At 43.1% G+C, this 20,763-nt stretch overlaps 1 protein-coding gene across 1 annotated transcript in view; it reads right to left on the reverse strand.

The window, feature by feature from the left end:
• Positions 1 to 20,763, reverse strand: part of C8a (complement C8 alpha chain) — a 56,713-nt gene that overhangs the window by 19,915 nt on the left and 16,035 nt on the right. Inside the window, exons 3-7 of the mRNA XM_059256016.1 lie at positions 20,452 to 20,596; positions 18,793 to 18,940; positions 12,642 to 12,831; positions 10,596 to 10,796; positions 9,707 to 9,947 (exon numbers count right to left, since the gene is read on the reverse strand). Coding sequence (XP_059111999.1) covers positions 9,707 to 9,947; positions 10,596 to 10,796; positions 12,642 to 12,831; positions 18,793 to 18,940; positions 20,452 to 20,596 — 925 coding nt within the window. The remainder of the gene's footprint in view (positions 1 to 9,706; positions 9,948 to 10,595; positions 10,797 to 12,641; positions 12,832 to 18,792; positions 18,941 to 20,451; positions 20,597 to 20,763) is intronic.

The raw sequence follows: 20,763 nt of genomic DNA on the forward strand, positions 1-20,763 counted from the left end.
AGCATCCAAAGTGACCTTGACAAATGGGAAGAGCAGACCCTCCAAAACTGGATGAAGCTCTGGAGACAGAAATGAATGACCTTGATCAAAAAAATGGGCAGGTGGGGGAGGAGGCATGATGGCTGGGGCTCCAGGTCTACAGCAGCAACATCAGCCACTGCAGGCAGGACACAATGGTAATGATTTCCCTTCTGTTTGAACAATGTTTCAGTACTGGCCAGCTGCAGAACCCCTTGATATCGGTCTTCTTATTACCCCCACTTTACAGATGAGAGAACAGTTAAGATTGCACTTAGAAATTGGAAGGCTGAGGATAATAGCACATCGTAATAATGGCACTTCCATGCTCTGAATATAGTTCCTCCCCTGAAAATTCTCATGTTGAAATTCTCTCCTCAGTGTCACAGTGTTAGGAGAGGGGAGGGGCTTTTATAAGTGACTGTGTCATCAGCAGGAATTAATGCCTTTGTCCTGTGGGTCGGTTCGCTCTTCCTAACATTGGATTGTCTCTTCCTCGTGGCCACTTGCCTTTTTGTTATTCTGCAAAATGGTGGTGCAATGTGAGGTCTAACCTATGCCAGCTGTTTAGACTATCTGACCTTCAGAACCATGAGTCCTAAATCTGTCTCCTATATAAGTTAACCTCATCAAGTGTTCTTTATAGAACCAGAAAATAGACCAAGACAAACAGAAATTTCATAGCACAAAAATAGGTAACACTTCTGAATTTCCATATGTCAGGCTCTGGGCCAGGCACTCACATAGATTGTTTCATTTCACATTTAAAACAATCCATGAAGTGTGTTCTGTTACTGTCTCATTTGGAAGAAGAGGAAACTAGGGTACAAAGACATTAACTGATGTGGAGCACAGGGCTGATCAGTAGTGGAGACACACATGACCCCCACAGTCTGATGCAGAACTGACTTCAGCTGGGGAGCTGGTGGTCTAGTAGTTGACAGTGCTGCCTTCCAGAACTGACTTCAACAATTAAAGTTTCCCGAGTGCTTCCTAGTAGTCTGACCACTACACTAAATGCTTTCTACAAATAAGTTCACTTACTCCTCTCTTAACCATGAGGGAAAAGATTATATATCCAGCTTTCAGGTGAAATTGGATTTCAAATCATTAAGTAATCTACCCAGAATTGTGCAATTAATAAGTAACTAGTCCCATGATTTTAACTGTTCATGTAGATAATTGTATTAATATAGTGCAGTAAAGGGGGAAAATATCTGTTGAATGTTTACTGTGTTACCATGTACATGAAATCATTCTTAAATAAACCTTTACTATTATCGTCCTTTAGGCTTTGAAACTGAGGTGCAAAGAATCCAGTACTTTGGTCAGAGTCATCTAGAATCAAGAACCCACCTGGGTGTTTGACTTCAATGTTTGGATTCTTTGCACCACAACAGGCAAAGAATTTTTAATTCTTGTTTTAATTCAGACGCCTTTAGGACCTGACTGAGCCCCCTTGAAATCACAAGCCACACAGTAGCTACTGTTTGGATGGTCCTTTATTCCTCATAGTGTTTTTGTAACCATTATATTGGTTAATTCTCACACTGGCCACCCGCTCTCCCTTGTTCCTGGGATGGAATCTCTCCATGTAGTCCAAACCCAGCAAACCTCTTGCCTCAGTATCCTGAGTACCTGCACCACCACACTCAACTACACAATAGCTTCTTAAAATTATGATAATATTAATATAATATTTTGGCAAACTGAGGTTCAGGGATGTGACATTGCTGCTTCTAAGCAGCAGACTGTGGGTGAGAAGCAACGGTCCTCTGAGGACAAGAATTCCATGTTACCACACAGCATGCTGGCTTTGATGGGACCACAGGAGGCTTCTGCCTCTGCCTTCATTCTCAGCAAAGCATTAACAGCAATCATTTTTTTTGAAGATCCTGGCAAACCATTTTATTGATTGATTGATTTGTTTTTTTGAGACAGGGTTTCTCTGTGTAGCTTTGGAGCCTTTCCTGGAACTCACTCTGTAGCCCAGGCTGGCCTGGAACTCACAGAGATCCACCTGCCTCTGCCTCCCAAGTGCTGCGATTAAAGTTATTTATATTTTTAAGATTTATTTATTATGTATATGCCTGCATGCCAGAAGAGGACATCAGGTTGCTCAGTTGGTGGAGCATGGGACTCTTAATCCCAGGGTTGTGGGTTTGTGCTCCACGTTGGACACCATATGTAGGCACAGTTTTCCTGTGCCAGCAGCTGCTTCCCAAAATGTGAATTTTAACTCAGAATACCTTGAGTCTTCTTCACTAACTAGAACTAAGGAAACACTTCTGCTTTCCCAGGACCTTTAATGAATGAGAAAACTCATACAAAGTTGCCTGAGATGGTGACATATAGCTGTCAGGCACTTCCTATCTGTCTGTTCCAGGAATCACTCAGAAACTTAATATTAATTATAAATGCTCAGTCAATAGTTCAGGCTTGTTAGTAGTCAACTCTTACATTTAAATTAACCCATAGTTCTTATCTATACTTTGCCACATGGCTTGGTACCTTTTCTCAGTACAGCATGTCCATCTTGCTTCTCCCTGCTTCTGCTCGTGACTCCGCCCTCCTTCTTTCCAGTCCTTAGTTTGGTTGTCCTGCCTATAATTCCTGCCTGGCTACTGGCCAATCAGCTTTTTATTAACAATGAAAGCAATGCATTTTCACAGTGTACAAAGGCTGTTCTTCAGCACCAGATCTTATGATAGATGGATTGTGAGCCACCATGTGCTTGCTGGGAATTGAACTCAGGATCTCTGGAAGAGCATTCAGTGCTCTTAACCTCTAAGCTATTCCTCCAGTCCCTTGCAACACATTCCTAATATACCCCAAACCCACAGAACTGTCAATTTGGGAGGCCTTTGGTATATTAGTTTAACTTCCTACTACATATAGAGTTTCCCTTACAAAGCTTAAACTCTTTAATTGATGAGAAACACTCTCTACTTCAAGCTGTATTTTAGGGACCAAGGTCACCAAAGCTGAAACAAATGTCACAAATCCTATCCACATTGGCTAAAAAGAAGGGTCTAAAGCAGACCACTGCCACCTCATTCCTCAAGTCTTTTTTGGGATATCCATCCACCCTTGATCCTTTCCTCATCTAAGTGTCTGCTTCACTGGAGTGATTGACAGAAAGAACAGAAAGCGACCTAACCAATGGAAGAAGTGACCCGCCAGGGGAGGTGAGATTGATTGTGATTACAGGACAGGTAACCAGTGGTATATGGGGAGACAGAGAAAGGAGGCCTAATAAAGGCAACTGGCATGAAAGGGAAAATATGGATTTTAACTCAGAATACCTTGAGTCTTCTTCACTAACTAGAACTAAGGAAACACCTCTACTTTCCCAGGACCACTGATGAATTAGAAAACTCATACAAAGTTGCCTGAGATGGTGACATATAGCTGTCAGGCACTTCCTATCTGTCTGTTCCGGGAAGCTGGGGAGTTGATGGCATCTCTGAATTCAGAAGAGGATCACACAAGGTGAGAGGAGAAGCTGTGGTTAATTCTGGCAGCACCATCGAAGACGAACGCCCTAAGCATGTCATAATGCAATCAAGATTTGCCATCACATGCCCCAAATCTCATGTTCTTCTACCTTGGTTCTTTATCTCTTACCTGGACATCAGCAAGAGCCTCTGTGTGTCCTCCTGAGTCCACCCTCACTCCTTTTTATCTGTGATTACAAAGCACCCAAACAATCTGCAGCCACATAGGCTAGACCACATTGCACCCAGTTGGCCCCCCATGCCACTGCAGATATGCTCTGTCCTTCTTACTATGGTCAGTTGGGTCTTTGGGGGCCTTTCTATACTTCTTTTTAAGGTTCATTTATTGATTTTTAATTATGCGTATGTGTGTCTGGCTACGTAGGAGTATGAATGCATGAGTACAGGTACCCACAGAAGCCACGGGTGTCAGATCCCCTTTGGGCAGAAGTTAGAGGATGTTTTGAGCTGCCCAACATGGATGCTGGGGAATGAACTCAGGTCTTCTGCAAGAGCAATATACACTCTGCACCTTAGCTATTATTTCCAGCCCTCACCTCTTAAAACCTTAGTCCTTTCCTGTTATGCTTCCCTTTGCCCAAAGGCTTCAAGCACACATGCCTCCTTTCATTCTCAAGCCTTTTATACTCCTTCTACTTGCAGAGTCTTTCTCAAAGCTGCCCATTCTGCCAAGAATATCCAGATGTCTTCATTAGTCTTTACTTCTTAGCATGACTTGCATTTTCCCTCCTCAGAGAGACCATCTCAGGACACCCAAAGCTAAGTGAGTGTCCTCCAATGTGTGCCAATATTCTATATTTCTACAACCTGTTAATGTTATTGTACACATTGCCCTTAGCATAATTTGAAATTTTGTCAGTATCTTATCTTTAAGATCTATAAACTGAACATATATTCTATTTAGTGCAGTTTCTATTAGACATGCTGGGTAGGGCACATTCATGTCTTACATGGATAACCTTGATATGGGAAGATTTCAACAAGCATATCAATCTGTGCTGGGGAAGATTAGATAGGTAGGTAGGTAGATAGGTAGGTAGGTAGATAGGTAGGATAGATAGATGATTGATAGACGATAGATAGATAGATAGATAGATAGATAGATAGATAGATAGATAGATGGATTCAGTGCCACTTATTAAATCCCTCGTCCAGGAACTGTGCTGGGAAAGATATCTGCAGAAAAGAACAAAACAGAAGTACCTACCTAGACTCACATTTCAGAAAGAGGGCGAGTGAGCATAAACAAACGAGTACAGCTATATGGTAGTGTATAGGACTTGCCTACATAAGATAAGTAATCCTGTGGGACATTTTCTTAATTGCTAATTATGATGGACAGTCCAGCCCACTGTGGGTGGTGCCATCCTGAGCAGATGGGCCTGGCCTACATAAGAAGGATGGCTGAGAAAGCAGTAAGCAGTGGTCCTCATGGTCTCTGCTTCAGCTCCTGCCTTGGCTTCCCTCAGTGATGGGTTGTGATGTGTAAGTCAAGTGAGTCCTTTCTTCCCAAGTTACTATTGGTCATGGCATTTGTCACAGCAACAGAGAAGCTGATTAGACAAGCCAACTAGGGAGTGAGCAGTGATTTCCTAAATTTAAGATAGGGCCATATAAAAAGAGGGACTTGCCTCCCTGGTCAAGAGAGGCCTCTCAGAAATGTTGGCTTTGAAATTGAGGTCTGAATGATTGGAACACTGCTATGAAAAGCCTCAGAGGGAGGGATAGTTGAGACAGAGGGGACAGCCTATAAGAAGACCCTGGGTTAAAGTTAGCCAGCTACATAGAATCCCATAGAGCAGTGACGATGACCAGAGATGAAGAGAATAAATGAGAGAGAAACATGAAAGCCCATCACACTCCTGCAGGAGGCAGCTAAGGGATGCCAGTGGTTTGCACAAGATGGGTAGCAACAGAGTCGGGAGGTGAGATGGCCACATGGACTTTGGAAGGAAGCCAACAGGCCTCACCAGGAAGAAGAAGGATTTGGGATTTACAGAAATGAGGATCATAGTGGTCTCTTTCAACTGGTACATAACACAAATGCAGCAAATATGGCTATGTGAGTGAATACAGGAACACACAAACACTGAGGAAATTGTAGAGGCAGGCCAGAGTGGGAGGGAGCCTACAAAGGTGAGCTGATATTTGTCCAGTCAGGAAGTGCTGGAGGGATTAGCCTTACAGAACAAGAGAGAACTAATGCAGAGGAGAGAGAAAGCATACAGAAACCATCAGAACAGGATCACTGAAGAATGACATCTACCCTAGGAAAACTGCAACTTGACGACATTCCAGACAGGCCAGAATGGAGAACATGCTCCTCACTCCCTGTTAAAGCCCAGCCCAGGGACAAACGGTGAGTGCCAAAGAAGGAATGAAAGGAAAAAAAAAACCATGTCCAGATACCTAAATTCTAGGCCACAGCCATAATGATTCCAGCAGAGGGTAGAAGGCTGCCAGGAGCAGGCTTGAGGAAGGTTTAGGATCACACTGGAGTCTTACATTGCCTCTCCCAAGTACAGTCTCCTCTTGATTTTTTTTTTAATGCATGGTGCCATGCTGTCTTCGGAAAAAAAGCATTTGATCTAAAGGACATATTAGAAGAAAAACAGCCTTGTGCATCCTCTGAAGCAAACCCAAGGACAAAGGCGTCCCCAGTGCAAACCAGTGTGTTTACTGAACTCTTTCCAGGCTAAGGTCAGCCATGTGAAACATGAGAGTGGACCACCTAGGATGTCTAATAGAAAGTGCACTTAATAGACTATAAATAAAAGTCATAGAGATCAAGAAGGTAGAAAGGACAGGGACAAAGAAGAGTAGAGATAGAAAAAAAAGATATATACCTAGGAAGAAAGGGAATGGGGAGGGACGACAGAGCAAACCAGCCAGACATCAGACAGGAGAAAGGGCGTGAGTGCTGCTGTTTGTCAAAGGAAAGAGGTAGGGATGGTTTTGTTCTTTGTAGGTTAATATGTAAATGACATTCTGATTTATTAGCGGTCTCCAGCAGATGAGGTGATGATTAGCACATTTCCATATTTATAGAAAAGCAACACTAACTTTTTGGATTTATAGAAAATCAGCCCTTCACAAATAGCAAATTGTGCTATTATCGACATATGGCTTTCTATAAACAGAGCTGAGGTAATTATCCCGGGACAATTTGTCGGTGGGCTCCTTTTGAATATTAACCACTTTGGAAGCCCATTTTTGCCCTACATTATTTTAAAGAGGAGGGGGCACCAGATACTGCAGGCAACTCATTAGTAATCCAACACTGAAGATAGGAGCCCAAACCACAAGAGAGGCACTACAGGTCCAAGGCTCTGAGGTCAGATTCTCTGCAGCCTTGGGCAAAGTAATTCACCTCCCAGATAAGCCTCGGTGTTCTTGTGTCTAACATTTGTCCAACACCATCCTCTAAGTGTTGTCACAAAATTAAATGAGAATATAAGCAGTCGTGCTAGCAATTTATTAAGTGCTCAATGATGTTGATTCTTTCCTCCCTCCCTTCCCTTTCTTTGAATGACTTGAAAAAAGACTCACTTGAGCAGATTTTGAAGCTCTTTTTATAATGACCTTATGTTGCTTATTTTGTATTTTAATGTGACAGTACACATATATACATTCTTTATCTAACTGGAAAAGGTTTCCCAAAGCAATGACCTACCTTTGGTACTTAAAGTCTACTGTGCTGTTTTGTGGTTATTGATGTTTTCCAAAAATGTTGTAATCCATGCATTGATTTTGAGAGCTGTTTACTGCATTGCAACCCACATCTTGCAAAATGGGTAAAGACGCCATTATATCCCATGCACAAGCGCAGTAAATGTTGAGAAGCATAACTTACATTATTACAAAAAAGAAAAGAGTACATGCACAGATGAACAAATTTCAAAATGAACTAGCCAAGAGTCTGAGTTAACACTTCCTGTCTTGCTTTGCGCATTCACTTTGTCTTGGGCCTGTGCAGAGGCAGAAAAAAGACAGAAAAGCATGCGGTATGGTACTTGCTTTCAACAATGTTGTTATCTAATGGGGATGAAATACTAGTAATAGCTGAAAGTTATTTTAATACTACAATGTGCATCATTTCTATGATTTGGTTGAGGAAGAGGAGTAGACAGCCTGACATCTTAAAACTGAGCATTTGAACTTGGTTTTACAATAGGGATGAATCTTTCAATCTGGGATCATTCATGGATTAGGTCAGCGGTTCTCTCTAGAAAGTACCAGAATCATGCGGGGAGCATGTGAAAACAGCGTTCTGAGTGTACACTCCAGTAGAGTTTCCATCAGTTAGGTTTGGGGTAAGGGCTCGAGAATCCACCTTTCTGATGAGTTGTTGGATGGTGTGATGTAGCTGGTTTTGAGCTCACATTGAAAACCACTGTTGTCTGGCTTAAATGAGATCATGAAGACTATTGGTGTCATACAAAGGGGTTTAAACACCATTCTTCATCTTTCACAGTGTTAAATAAGAAACTCAAGTCATCGGATCTGTGAAGTACTTATCTGTTGGGTGGCAACTGCTGAGAAGAGTTTAGATGGGCCCCCAAGTCTGACTCTGGAGACCATCTAGAAACTGGTGTCATTAGTGAAGGATGAAAGTCCAGCCTACCACAGAAGGGTGGGGGTGGAAGAGAGAGGCTGAGAGGGAGGAATTGGGATGAATTTAGGTTTTCACTGACTAATTGCAAAGAGGTTCCTTTCCCAAAAACTTTATAGTCAAAACAAGTTTTTACATTTTAAATAACAAAGCTCTCAAAATTATTTATGAAAAGGTAATGTGAGGTTATAGGAAGAGTGTAGTTTAAGAGATAAAGCCAGTCTTGAGTTGAAATCCTCCTGTGGTGCTTATTCTAATGAATCTCACCTCGCTGGAAATGAGAACATGCTACTTTAGAGTCAGAATCAGTAAAGACACTGTAAACCATGCTCTGGTGGTTAGTTTTAACTGCTAACTTGACACAGTCAAGTCTCAGACTCCTAGCAATAGTGGAGAAGGCACCTGAACTGGCCTTCCCCTGTAATCAGATTAGTGACTACCCTAATTGTCATCATAGAACCTACATCCAGTCACTGATGGAAGCAGATGCAGTAATCCACAGTCAAGCACTGGGCTGAGCTCCTGAAGTTGAGTTGAAAAGAGAGAGGAGGGATCATATGAGTGAGAGAGGGTCAAGATCATAATGGGGAAAACGACAGAGACAGCTGAACTGAGCAAGTGGGAGCTCAGACTTTGGGACTGACAGCTAGGGAGCCTGCATGGGACCGAACTAGGCCCTCTGAAGTGGGTGACAGTTGTGTGGCTTGATCTGTTTGTGGAGCCGCTGGCAGTGGAACAAGGATTTATCCCGGGTCCATGAACTGACTTTTTGGAGCCCATTCCCTGTGGTAGGATACCTTGCTCAGCCTTGATGCAGTGGGGAGGGGCTTGGTCCTGCCTCAACTTGGTATGCTATACTTTGTTGACTCCTCAAGTGAGGCCTTACCCTCTCTGAGGAGTGGATAGAGGATGGGATGGGGGAAAAGGGGGCAGGAGAAGGGGAGGGAGGGGAAACTGGGGTTGTTACGAAAAATGAAAAAAATTTAATTCAAAAAAAAAGTTTGTCTAAGCCAGGCGTGATGATGTACACCTTTGATCCCAGCACTTGAGAGACAGAGGCAGGTGAATCTCTGTGAGTTCAAGGCTAGCCTGGTATATAAAAGCTGTTACACAAAGAAACCCTGTCTAGAAAAACCAAAAGTATAAAAAAAAAAAGAAAGAAAGAAAAAAAGAGTTTGTCTAGATCAAGTTAGCCTGTGGTTATATCTGCAAAGAATTATCTTGATTATATTAACTGAGGAGGGAAGACCTGCCCACTGTGGGTGGACTATTCCCTTGGCAGGATCCAGGAGTGTATCTGAGTTCTATATAAGCACAAGCATGCAGGCTTTCATTTTTCTCTGCTTCTTGACTATAGATGCCATTTGACCGGTTGTCTCAAGTCCCACCACCGTCATTCTCTAAAATAGTGGACCATCACCTGGAACTGTGACATAAATCCTTTCTCACCTGAGTGGTTTGGGGTGGGGTATTGCACCTCAGCAACAACAAATGAAACAAAGACACATGTCCCAGAGTGTGTGATGCCCACTGTGCATGTCGCTCTGGATCTACTTACGGCCATCTTTCATTTTCTGTTTGTCAAGCACCAGAACGTATTCATAAATGCCACCCATGGTTCCAGAGGTGATGTAGTGGGTGCCGTAGTCATTGATGAACTTGGCATACATTCCATAGTTGAACTGCTCTGGGAGCTCCATCAGTGACTGCAGCATTCCTTCATCCAGCACAATGTTGTGCCTCCTCATCTTAAAATGTGCAGTCTGTACCTTTGTAGACACTCTCATGAAGCTGAATCTCTTCCAACAGCATCCAAATGAGGCAAAAGAACAACAAAAGCATGTGAGGTGAACACAAAGGTCAGCCTTTAGTAGCTCAGGAAAACACAGTCATCAACACATGGAAGAAAATATTCTTAGATTTGACAAGCACATATTGGATACCAAGGTACAAAAGACTTCTCTCATGTATTCCCCTCTGTTCTTTGCGCCACCCAGGTCATGTTCACAGTAACTCCCACATGGGTTAGGTACTGAGGGGCAAATGTCTGCTAGATAGATGAGCATACAAAGCTTCTTATCTATTTGAAAACATAAGTCTTCTTTTAGAAACCTTGACTGTCAAATTTAGAGGGCCAGGCTGATTTTCTTTAATCCAGCCATTCTATGTATTTTCCTATATGTTCTAGGTAAACATGCAAAGATTGGGTGGGGGGTGCAGAATGATAGGCATTCTAGTCTTCGAGTGTAGCTCTATTCCATTTGTGATGATGAGTCTGTGTGCAAAGGCATAATAAAAAACAAACATGATCACCACTGATCAGACACTTCCAATTACACAAGCAAATTAAGGTTCAATTACTACTGTACTTTCTAATGCAATTAACATACTACGTGTTCAGTGTAGATTATGGAATACTGCAAGATGCAGACTTTATGTTCCAATACCTTCTCATTATACTTGCTTAACTCTTTCATGAATGAAGATTTGTCGGACCAGGATACATTCGCCGTCAGTGTTATAGGAACTTTTGCTGGGCCTATGCCAAAGGTTATGCCATTTGACTGTGACTTGTCCTTTTTTATTTTAGAAAAGAGCTCATTTGCATCATCATAGAGCTCTGAGGAGATTAAAGTATCTGCCAGGGCCTGAAAAGAGAAAACTAGACATTAGCAAACTTTGTGCATGCTTCTCAGCCGATATGTGCCCTCAGAATCTTTGCTTTGTATGCTATCTGAAACCCCAGATTGGTGTGACTCCTGTCGGAAGCTAATCCATGCATCAGACTGACGCTTGCTAAAATAGAGAAAATACAGCAATTGGTGTCGAGTGGAATTTCTAAGATATTTATTTACACACTACATACACACTTGCTTGTTCCTGCATGCAGATGATTATGTCAAAATGTTAATAGAATAGCTTTTCTTGAGGGTGAGGGGTTGCTCATCTTTTATGAAGGACAGCTGCTTGCTTGCACTTTGGATGGTCACTGAAAGCCATGTCTGGGCATTGACCTGGGTAGAAAGGGGTCAAGAAGGCTTATAAGGATAATAATAATCCCAGCAAGTGGGATTTAGTGCAACCCACAAATGTTCAGCGATTTCTTTCCCTGCACTGGACAAGATTGCATTTACTAGTTGACTTAAGCACGGCCATAGAAGTACACCTTTCGGAGCTTGTGACCCTAAAGGCACATGCTGCGATGGTGCCTTCATCAGTGAGTCGCTGAGAGTCTGTGATGCTCAGACAGATACATTAGCCTTAAAGACTTCAGAACCCTGTGACTATATCTAGGCTATCCATTTTGCCTGGCACACAGACCCTAGATCTTCCTTGTAATTAGGAAAATGGCATTATCAGTGTTTTTCAGCATGACTTTTCAGAGCCTGATGTCCAATACAAGTGACCACAGAACTGGGGAAGCAAATGTCTTAAAAACAGACCCCACATGGTTGCCAGTGCTTCCTATCAATACTTGAGAATGGGGAGGATGTGTCTAGATAATTGCTCATTCCATCTGCATTTGTAGATGTGTGCGGGTCTAATGTACATGGGTCATATATATAGTGTATATGTCCACTCTCCTAAGTGATGCATGATCTGGTCTTAGTTTGGACAGATCTGGTGAGAATCTTGTTTCTGCCAACTATTGCAGTACAGCTTTGGGACTGACGCTGTATTCCTTTGTGTTTTCTTTCTAATATCTGAAAGGGACATTGACATGTGTATCTCATGTTAGTGGCACCGGGTCCTGTGCTCATTGCATGAGTCGGCTGTTTGAAACCTGGGGCCTATGCAGGGTCCCTTGGCTCGGCCTGGGAGGAGGGGACTGGACCTACCTGGACTGAGTCCACCAGGTTGATCTCAGTCTGTGGGGAAGGCTTTGCCCTGGAGGAGATTGGAATGGGGGGTGGACTGGGGGGAAGGTGAGGGGGGCGGGAGGGGGGGAACAAGGGAATCTGTGGCTGATATGTAGAACTGAATTGTATTGCAAAATAAAAATTAAAAAAAAAAATGGAGAGTCACACGGACCACCAGCAGGTTGTAAGCCCCTTTGAAAAGAACATTTTTTTAAAAAAGCAAAATCATATTAAGAAGAAAAGTATGAAAACGACAGCTCTAAATCACTCTTGGTGAAGCGTGGGGAGTAGGGGTCAGTCCTAATCCCACCTTTCAGATTGGGAGAGTGTCCCAGGGGGAAATGGCACATGAGTTGCTCACTGTCTTTTGTAGTTAGAGTTTAACAGAGCCACGTCATGGAACAGGGATGGAGAAGGCAGCCCAGATATGTTTCACTGCTTTGGGAATGGAGCCAAGATCAAGCAGTTGGTGGCTATGTTCAAGCTATAGCTCTCCTACACTCGCCTCTCCTCAGCCTCGACACTGAGCACGTATGTGCAGCAGATATGAAGGAGCCTTCATTCACCAGAAAGCCCTGTGGAAAATAAAAGCCTCCACAGCAAGCAATCTCCCTCCATCTCCATCAGACTTACGTCAAAGTGGTACTTAAGGAAGTTGTAGGGTTTCCGAAAATATTTCTCATCATCCCCATAGTAGAGGCGCTCACAGGTGGGGTCATACTGGAGCTTCCTCCAGTCGCCATTGTACACAGTCTCACACTGGCCGCTGTAATACTTGGCATCATACACACTCTGGGCTTCCTCTTCAGTGAGGATATTGTACCTAAGTTGAAAAAACAGCATCTTGGAAAAATCTTTTCAAAGGGAAAGAAAATGTAACACGTCATCCTCTAGAACATGTCGTAGCTGGTTCCACCGAGTGTGTTTGATGGAGCCCTGGGGTTCCTTCAAGTACCTTGAGGGCACAGAGGGAGAGTAGGCAATACTGAGCAACTGGGTGGACTAAGCCTGGGCCCCCAGGGAGCCTTTAACCAGAGCATCTTGGCCAGTGTCCTACGGAGGCCTTTCTGATTAGCTGTTAAGTTAGGGGACAACATGAACAGTTACTAAGAATTCAAGCACAGAAGCCAGTTAAGGTAGTGCCACAGATAGCTGTGTGAGCTCAGGCAAATCATTTCATCTCTCTGCCTCACTATAGTCATTTGTTAAAAGCAGTTAGTAATAGTACCACCCTCCTAGGGTTAGATATACATTAGTACATGTAAAGGCATCATAGACAGGGTGGCATATATTATACTGAATAGATAGTGTCATGGTTTGAATAAGAATGACCTCATAGGCTCCTGTATTTGAATGCTTGGTCCCCAGTTCGCTAAAATGTTTTGGGAAATATTAAGAGATGTGACCTTGTTGGAGGAGGTGTGTCACTGGGGATGGGATTTGAGGTTTCAGAAGTCCATGCCTGACATCCCCAGCTAGCTCTCTCTTCTTTCTGCTTGTGAGTGAGATGTAAGCTCTCAGCTACCACTCCAGCACCATGCCTGCCTGCCTGCTGCCATGATCCCTGCCATGAGTGGTAGTGACTCTCACCCTCTGGAACCATGAGTCCCAAATTAAACATTTTGTGTTATAAGTTGCCTTTGTCATGGTGTTTTAATCACTGCAATAGAAAAGTAACTTTGATAGACACCTCTACTGCTATTGTTAGTATTAGTTCAGAAAAAGGCTGTGATACTAGAAAGCGAATTTGAATAATCATGTGCAAGGCTCAAATCCTCAGAAAAATCCATTGTCTTTCAGGCAGCCTGGGATGAAAAATGTGCACAGTGTGAATATCAGGAAGACTCCTGGGTAATTTCCAGCTCTGCCACTTCCTGTAACTGTGACTTTGTCACCATACTGTAGACATTAGAGATGATTAAAAGTTCTAGGACTGGACATAAAAGTCTCTTATACAACAAATAATAAAAGTATTGCTTCTTTCTGCCTCTCAAACTCTTCTGTAGCCTTTGAGACTCAACTCAAAAGTTGCCTCCTCCATATGGCCTTCTTTGAATGCTCTAGTCACGTTCCCCTGGCTTCCTGGCAGTCAGTACTTACCTTTTGCATGGCACTCCCATGACTGTCTATGCACTCTGTGACAGGCACAGTGGCCGAAAGGGAACAAAAGATAAATGACTATAACCTACCTCAAAAAATAAATGGGTAGTTGTGGAGCACCTGAAATAGCTTAGAAGTTCAATGTGTGTGCCTGTCCATCTCCACTTCCTTTCTCCACCTCCTCCTTACTAGAAGACGTGATGTAAGAATAGCTATGATGAATTGAATATATACTGAACTAGACATTTAACACACATTAACTTTAGACCTCATGACAACTTTGCCAATGCAGAAATGGAAGCTCAAAAAGATGAAATAATTTGCCTACAGTCACAATGGATTTTTTTTCCCTTCAAGTTGTTTTTGACACTAAAGTCTAAGTACTGTGCCCTTATCTCTACCCTCCAATTATTATCTGCCTACCCACTGAGCATGTTTCTGTCTGAAGTTTAAAAGCACAGACTGGGAAACATACCAAACAAAAACTCAGAGCAACAGTGGGCCTCAAAAGTAACCATTAGGCCTACTATATTTGGGAAAGCCCCAGCGGAAGTGGAAAGGCACAGTTAGAACTCTACACTATTAGAAATCTATGCATTTGTACGAAGAACGCACAGACAAGGATATTCATTGCAGCACTGTTTGTAAGAGGGGGGATGGGAGTTGCGATTTGGATGGAAACTGATCTCCACAGACTCTAGTTTGAATACTTAGTCCCCAGATGAAGGTGCTGTTTCAAGAGGTTGTGAAACCTTCCATGTGCGGGCCTCACTAGGGGAAATGTGTCTTGGGGCATAGGCTTTGAGGTATGTAGCCCGCCCCCTTCTTGTTTCTGAATCTATCAAGTGGTGAGCAAGCAGCCTCACTGCATTGCCATCACATCTGCAGGACACTCCCATTGCCATGCCTCCCCCCATGATGGGCTGCACCCTCAAGCCACAAGCCAAAATTAATGGTTCCTTCTCCTAAGTTGCTTCTTGAAGATAATTTGGTTGCAGATATTATGAGAAAAGTAGCTACCACAATGAGAAGAGATCTAGTTGTCTTTCAGTGAGAGGTAGTCAAATAAAATCTTCCGTAATTACAAAAGAGTCAGCAAACATATTTTATAAAGGTTCAGCTAGTAAATATGTTGGACCTTGCAGGATATAGGCTTTAACTGCTGCTCTTTAACTGCCATTTTAAGGTGAAAGCTGTGTACTAATAAAACTTTGTTTATAAAGACAACAGGATTTTGCCTTCAGACTATTGCTAATCCTTGTTACACGACACTGTGTTTCTTTTTTAAAATGAGATAGAGAATATGTGTTTAAAGAGGAAATCATCAAATGGTATTCAGTTTTAAAAGTGTGTAACAACAAAACAAGATCAAAATTTATTTATTGTTTTTGGAAGAGAGAGAACATAAAGTTGGATGGGTACAAAGTTAGGGCATCTTGGATGATTTGGGGGAGGGAATAGAAACATGATCAAAATATGTTGTATGGACAACAATTTTTAGCTAAAAAACAAAAGTGGGTAACAGATATATGTCATGATCATATTTATATAAGTACTACCCGCATTTTTAAGACAATCATAGAGGTTTGTTTCCCAGATAGTATATGGAGTTAACCTATTTTTAAACCTAATCTGGAAGTGCCGGAACCATATTTTACAAGGTCAGCTCTAGGGAGGGAACGGACAGAGGACCATTGGGTAAGGTGTCAGCATATAAGTAGAGCACATGAAGACCCAGGTTTGCCTCAAGTATATATTCTACATTTAACAATAAATAAAAATTTGAAGCTGGAAAATGCTTAAATTAGGATTAAAATATCAAGAAAAGTTTCCAAGACCTTGAAAAGTACAGAATTATATCAAAATATCAGCTGCTTGGAGGCAATCACATCATTTCACTTGTTTCTGTGTTCAGTGTGAGAGAAACACACTAGTCAGGAAGTGTGTCAGAACTGCTCCTGATCCAATCACGGGAGAGCAGGGTGGTTGTCTGCAATGTTTTTGTCAGTTGGAGAAGATTATTTTTCTGCCCCACACTTGAACATTCCATACTTCTATTCCGTTCACCACAGCCACTTTCTAAGTCAACCAGAATCCTCTTTGATTGTGTTGTGGCCTAATTTTAACTCCAAATGCTCATAGGTTGGCATTCTAAGCACCAGAATCTCAAAATGTGACGTCAGTTGGAGACAGACCCCTTAAAGAAGTAATTAAGTGAGGTTGGAGAGCTGGCTCAGTGGTTAAGAGCACCAGCTTCTCTTCCAGAGGACCTAGGTTCAATTCCCAGCACCCACATGGCAGCTCACAACAGTCTCTAACTCCAGTTCCAGGGGATCCGACACTCTCATACAGACATATATGCAGGCAAAACACCAATGCGCATGAAGTAAAAATACAGTTTAAAAAAAAAACTTTAAAAAGTAAGTAATTAAGTTAAAATAAAGGAACTATAGTTAAGCCTTATCCCAGAGAATAAAGTTGAAGTTAGGACAGAGACATGTATGAGACTCTATGAACTCTGTGAAAACCCAGGAAGACGACAGCCACCTGTGAGCCCAGGAGAAAGCCCTCAGAAGGAACCAGCCCTGCTGACATCTTATTCTCAGCGTCCAGTTTCCAGAACCATGACAAAATACACTTGTTGTTTCAGCTGCCCAGTTTAGGGTGTTTTGTTACGGCCATCCTAGTGAAAGCCACAACTGGTTTGAAGAGCAGCACATTGCCTGGTGCTGCGTGTGTGAGTCTTCGTGCAGGTGCAGGATCCAAAGAGTCTGGTGAGGGGGTTGTGGTCTCAGGACAACTAAGTGTTATGAATGAGAGCTGCCTGACAGTTCCCAGTGTCCCCAGGTAGGCTGTGCCCTGACTGGGTCACTTGTGACAATTACTACCTCACACATTTCCTTCTCTGCCAAGTGGTAGCTGCCAACGTTGACATACTTCAGTGGAGCCTAGAGTCACCGAGAAGTGAGTACAGAACATACTCTGACAGAATGAAGGATGTGGAGAGGTGAGTCATAAGCAACTTCTGCCCTCAGGGAGCTGATATTCCAGGTAGAGGACAAGGCCAAAGGCAAAGACAGAATAGCAGGAAACTGGCCACACCAGACAATTGCCGTGAGCTAGCCCTTGTGCTGGGACGTGGGGAGGCTGAAATGACGAGGAGTTCTGTGCCTCAACAGATGGACACCCTAAGAGTTGTCTTCATCCCTGGTAGTTGCATATTGGGATAGCCAGCTAGGATGCTCTGTGAACTTTAGGAGTGGCTAAGGCAATCCAGGCATAGCCAAGAGCTGGTGAGGGACACGTTCTAGATTTCCTAGAAGTCATGCTGAGCAGTCCTATTAATAATATACTTGGGTGCCTTAAAAATATCAGATTGGTATCTTAAACATCAGAACTCAATTTTTTCTCTAGTTCAAATGCAAAATCAAGGTTTTCCTTAAGGTTGGTTTCCAGTGAGAGCTTTTTGGGGGGCATACAGAGAGCTCCCCTTTTTATGTCCTCATGTAGATTCTTGTCTGTACAGTTGTGGAAATAGATTGCAGTATCTCTCCATTTATTTCTATGGATGCCAGTTCTTTTGGATTAGGGCTCCACATTTCTGATCTCATTCAACCTTAATTACTCCCTCAAATCCCTGTCTACAAATGCAATCGTTTTAGGTGCTTGTGGTTCTGACATAAATAGAGAGGCCACTGTTCGGTCTATAACACTAGACAGGAAGTCATCCAGGTCAGGATATAGACAAAGATACTGCAGAAAGAAGAAATAAAATTGATGAATGCTCAGAAGAACTGAGTGTGAGGCATTTGGGAAATTGAGCCTGGATGTAAGGTGTACAGTGAAGAGAAATGAGATTGAAGCTGACTTCAGCTCAACAGAGAAGCTCTAGTCTGAGAGGTAAATCAAACAATGACAAGGTGGAGGCTCAAGCTTCTGTCTCACCATGAAGCCCATTTTCTTTGCACTGTATCACACTGTTAGCTTGTCCAGAGTGCAGTGAGCAAGGCTGCTGGAGATGTCAGGACCGTCTGGGGAAAGCTGCCTTTGGGGACATCTAGGAAGGTTTCATGGAAGATAATAGCCTTGGAAATGAGGGGAGGGACAGCAGAGAGGGGAGGAGGTCCCTCGGGTAGAAAAAGAGGGACAGTGTGGGTGATGTCCCATTACCAGGACCGTGCAAGCTACCCTAGGAAACAAGAGCTACTTGTAGCTACAGGTACCCTGCTGTGGAATAATCCTTCTGTACGCTGTGAAAATGTGTTGCTCTCATTGTTAATAAAAAGCTGATTGGCCAATAGCTAGACAGGATTTGGGGGGCAGAGAGAATGCTAGGAAGAAAAAGGGGGAGTCTGAGTGGTCTCAAGCCAGACATGGAAGAAGCAATGTAGGAAGTTCATAGATGAGGTAAACGAGCCTCGGGGCAGCACATAGATAAGTAGAAATGGGTTAATTTCAGTTGTAAGAGCTGGGTGAAGACAAGCCTAAGCTATCAGCTGAGCATTTATAATTAATATTAAGTTTTTTGTGGTTATTTGGGGAGCAGCTGGAGAGACAGAGAAATTCCAACTATGGTACCCTTGAGAGAAACCTTCAAAAACAGACTTATTCTGCCTCAAAACTGCTGTCCACAGTGAGAGAGGAATCATTTGGCACTCTTGAACAGCCACAGGTGGCCACTCACCCCAAAGCTGCCCTTTCTGATCCTGGGATTGGGTCATATTGATGGCAGTCATCCTCAGTGACCATGGTGTCCTCACAGTTTTCCTCATCGGAGCCATCCAGGCAGTCATTGTCTCCATTACATAGCAGGTGGCGTTTCAAGCAGCGACCTAAGGGAGACAAGGCTGAGGGTGCTTCCTAAACCATATTTCCCAACATCTATTGTCACAAGCTTCCCTACTTTTGCCCTCCAGTCTTTCTTCTTCTTTCTGTTTGCACCACCTCTTCCATTCTTGCTAGCTCTCTAGCTCTGTGCTGTGTCCCTTAGCTCAGGCTTACCCATCTCTCCCTCTCAAATCCAACCTCCACCTCAAACCCACCACTCATCCCCTGAAACGCCAGCCTGCCCATGCCACTTTCTTGCTCTGTATCTGCCAAGGGTTCCTGTAGTGGTTTGAAAGAAAATGGCCCCCTTAGGCTCACAGGGAGTGGCACTATTAAGAGGTGTGGCCTCGCTGGAGTAGTTGTGGCTTTGTTGGAGGAAGCATGTCACTGGGGGAGGGCTTTGAGGTCTCAGAAGCTCAAGCCAGGGCTAGGGTGGCTCACTGTCTCTTCCTGTGGATCCAGATGTAGAACACTTAGCTTCTTCTCCAGCACCATGTCGTCCAGTGTGCCACCATAATGATAATGGACCTCTGAACTGTAAGCCAGCCCCCAATTAAATGTTTTCCTTTGTAAGAGTTGCTGTGGTCATGGTGTCTCTTCATAATGATAGAAACCCTAACTAAGATAGTCCTCATCCTTCCAAATGTCAAAGTCTGAACCCTCATTGCCCACCTTGTTCCTGGTTACCTTAGGGGTCCATCACCCAACCTGACTTCTTTCTAAAGCCCTCTTGCTACAAAGATTCTGGGAAGAGTGTAAGTCCCTAAATTTTCATGTTTTTTCACATGCCTTCTTCTGGAAGCTTCACCTGTATTTTCCAAACCTCAACTCAAATGCTATTTTAAGGACTGTCCTGAGTTCCCAAAGCTTATTTGGGTATCCCCTGCTAGAGAATTGCACACAACCCAAGACTATCCCATAAAACTATAATTGACCTCTTGTAGGTTTCTCTTCCAAACAGATTAGGACAATTTTAATTTGTTTTTAATTTGCATATTAACAGCAGGTGGTACACTGTCTGGAACTTAATATGTACCTAGTATTTGTTTAATAAATGTTATCTATTAACTATGTGTTGCACTTTCTCAAAATTAATAAAAAATATATGTACAAATGAATCAAAATTATATGGGCTGGCTCAGCAGTCAAGAATGTGTGCTGCTCTTGCATAGGACCTGCATTCAGTTCTGAGCACCCATACCAGGTGGGGGCTCATATCAAATAGGCTATAACTCCACCTCCAGAGGATCTGATGCCCTCTTCTGGCCTATATGAGCACCTGCACTCATGCATGCACATACCACTCTTCTACACATGAGTACACATAATTTTAAAAAAATAAAATAAGTATTTTTTTTAATTACATGGGTTACTAGCTTGACTTAAAATGCAGATTTCTGGACCCTTTCTCAAACCTCCAATAGTTAGGAGTCTCCACTTTAACCAACTTCCAAGTACTTACTTCGCACACTGTGTTTGACAGGCACAGCTGTTGTTGTAGTGGGATGCTACTCACCTGTCTCACCACACTGGAAATCCTGTCCACACTGTGCTTGCCTCAGACAAGGTGTGGGGCTGTTACAGCTGGCCTCCTCCCAAATATCACCACTGCAGATGGTTCCCCCAAACTTGCTTGGCTGCAAGAGGCTCCGGTGTCGGTACTAAATCGGATTGTGAACCAGACATAGTCTTGTCAATCAATCATCCAAGAGCTATGCAGGCAGGTCTCAGCTCAACATAAGGAATAACTGTTTCATGATTGAAAGCTGCCTTCAGGGCTGTCTTATAAGGGGACAAATGAGCATGCACCGTGGTGTTCAGACAGGTG

This window comes from Peromyscus eremicus, chromosome 2, assembly GCF_949786415.1.
Source record: "Peromyscus eremicus chromosome 2, PerEre_H2_v1, whole genome shotgun sequence".
Lineage (NCBI taxonomy): Eukaryota > Metazoa > Chordata > Mammalia > Rodentia > Cricetidae > Peromyscus > Peromyscus eremicus.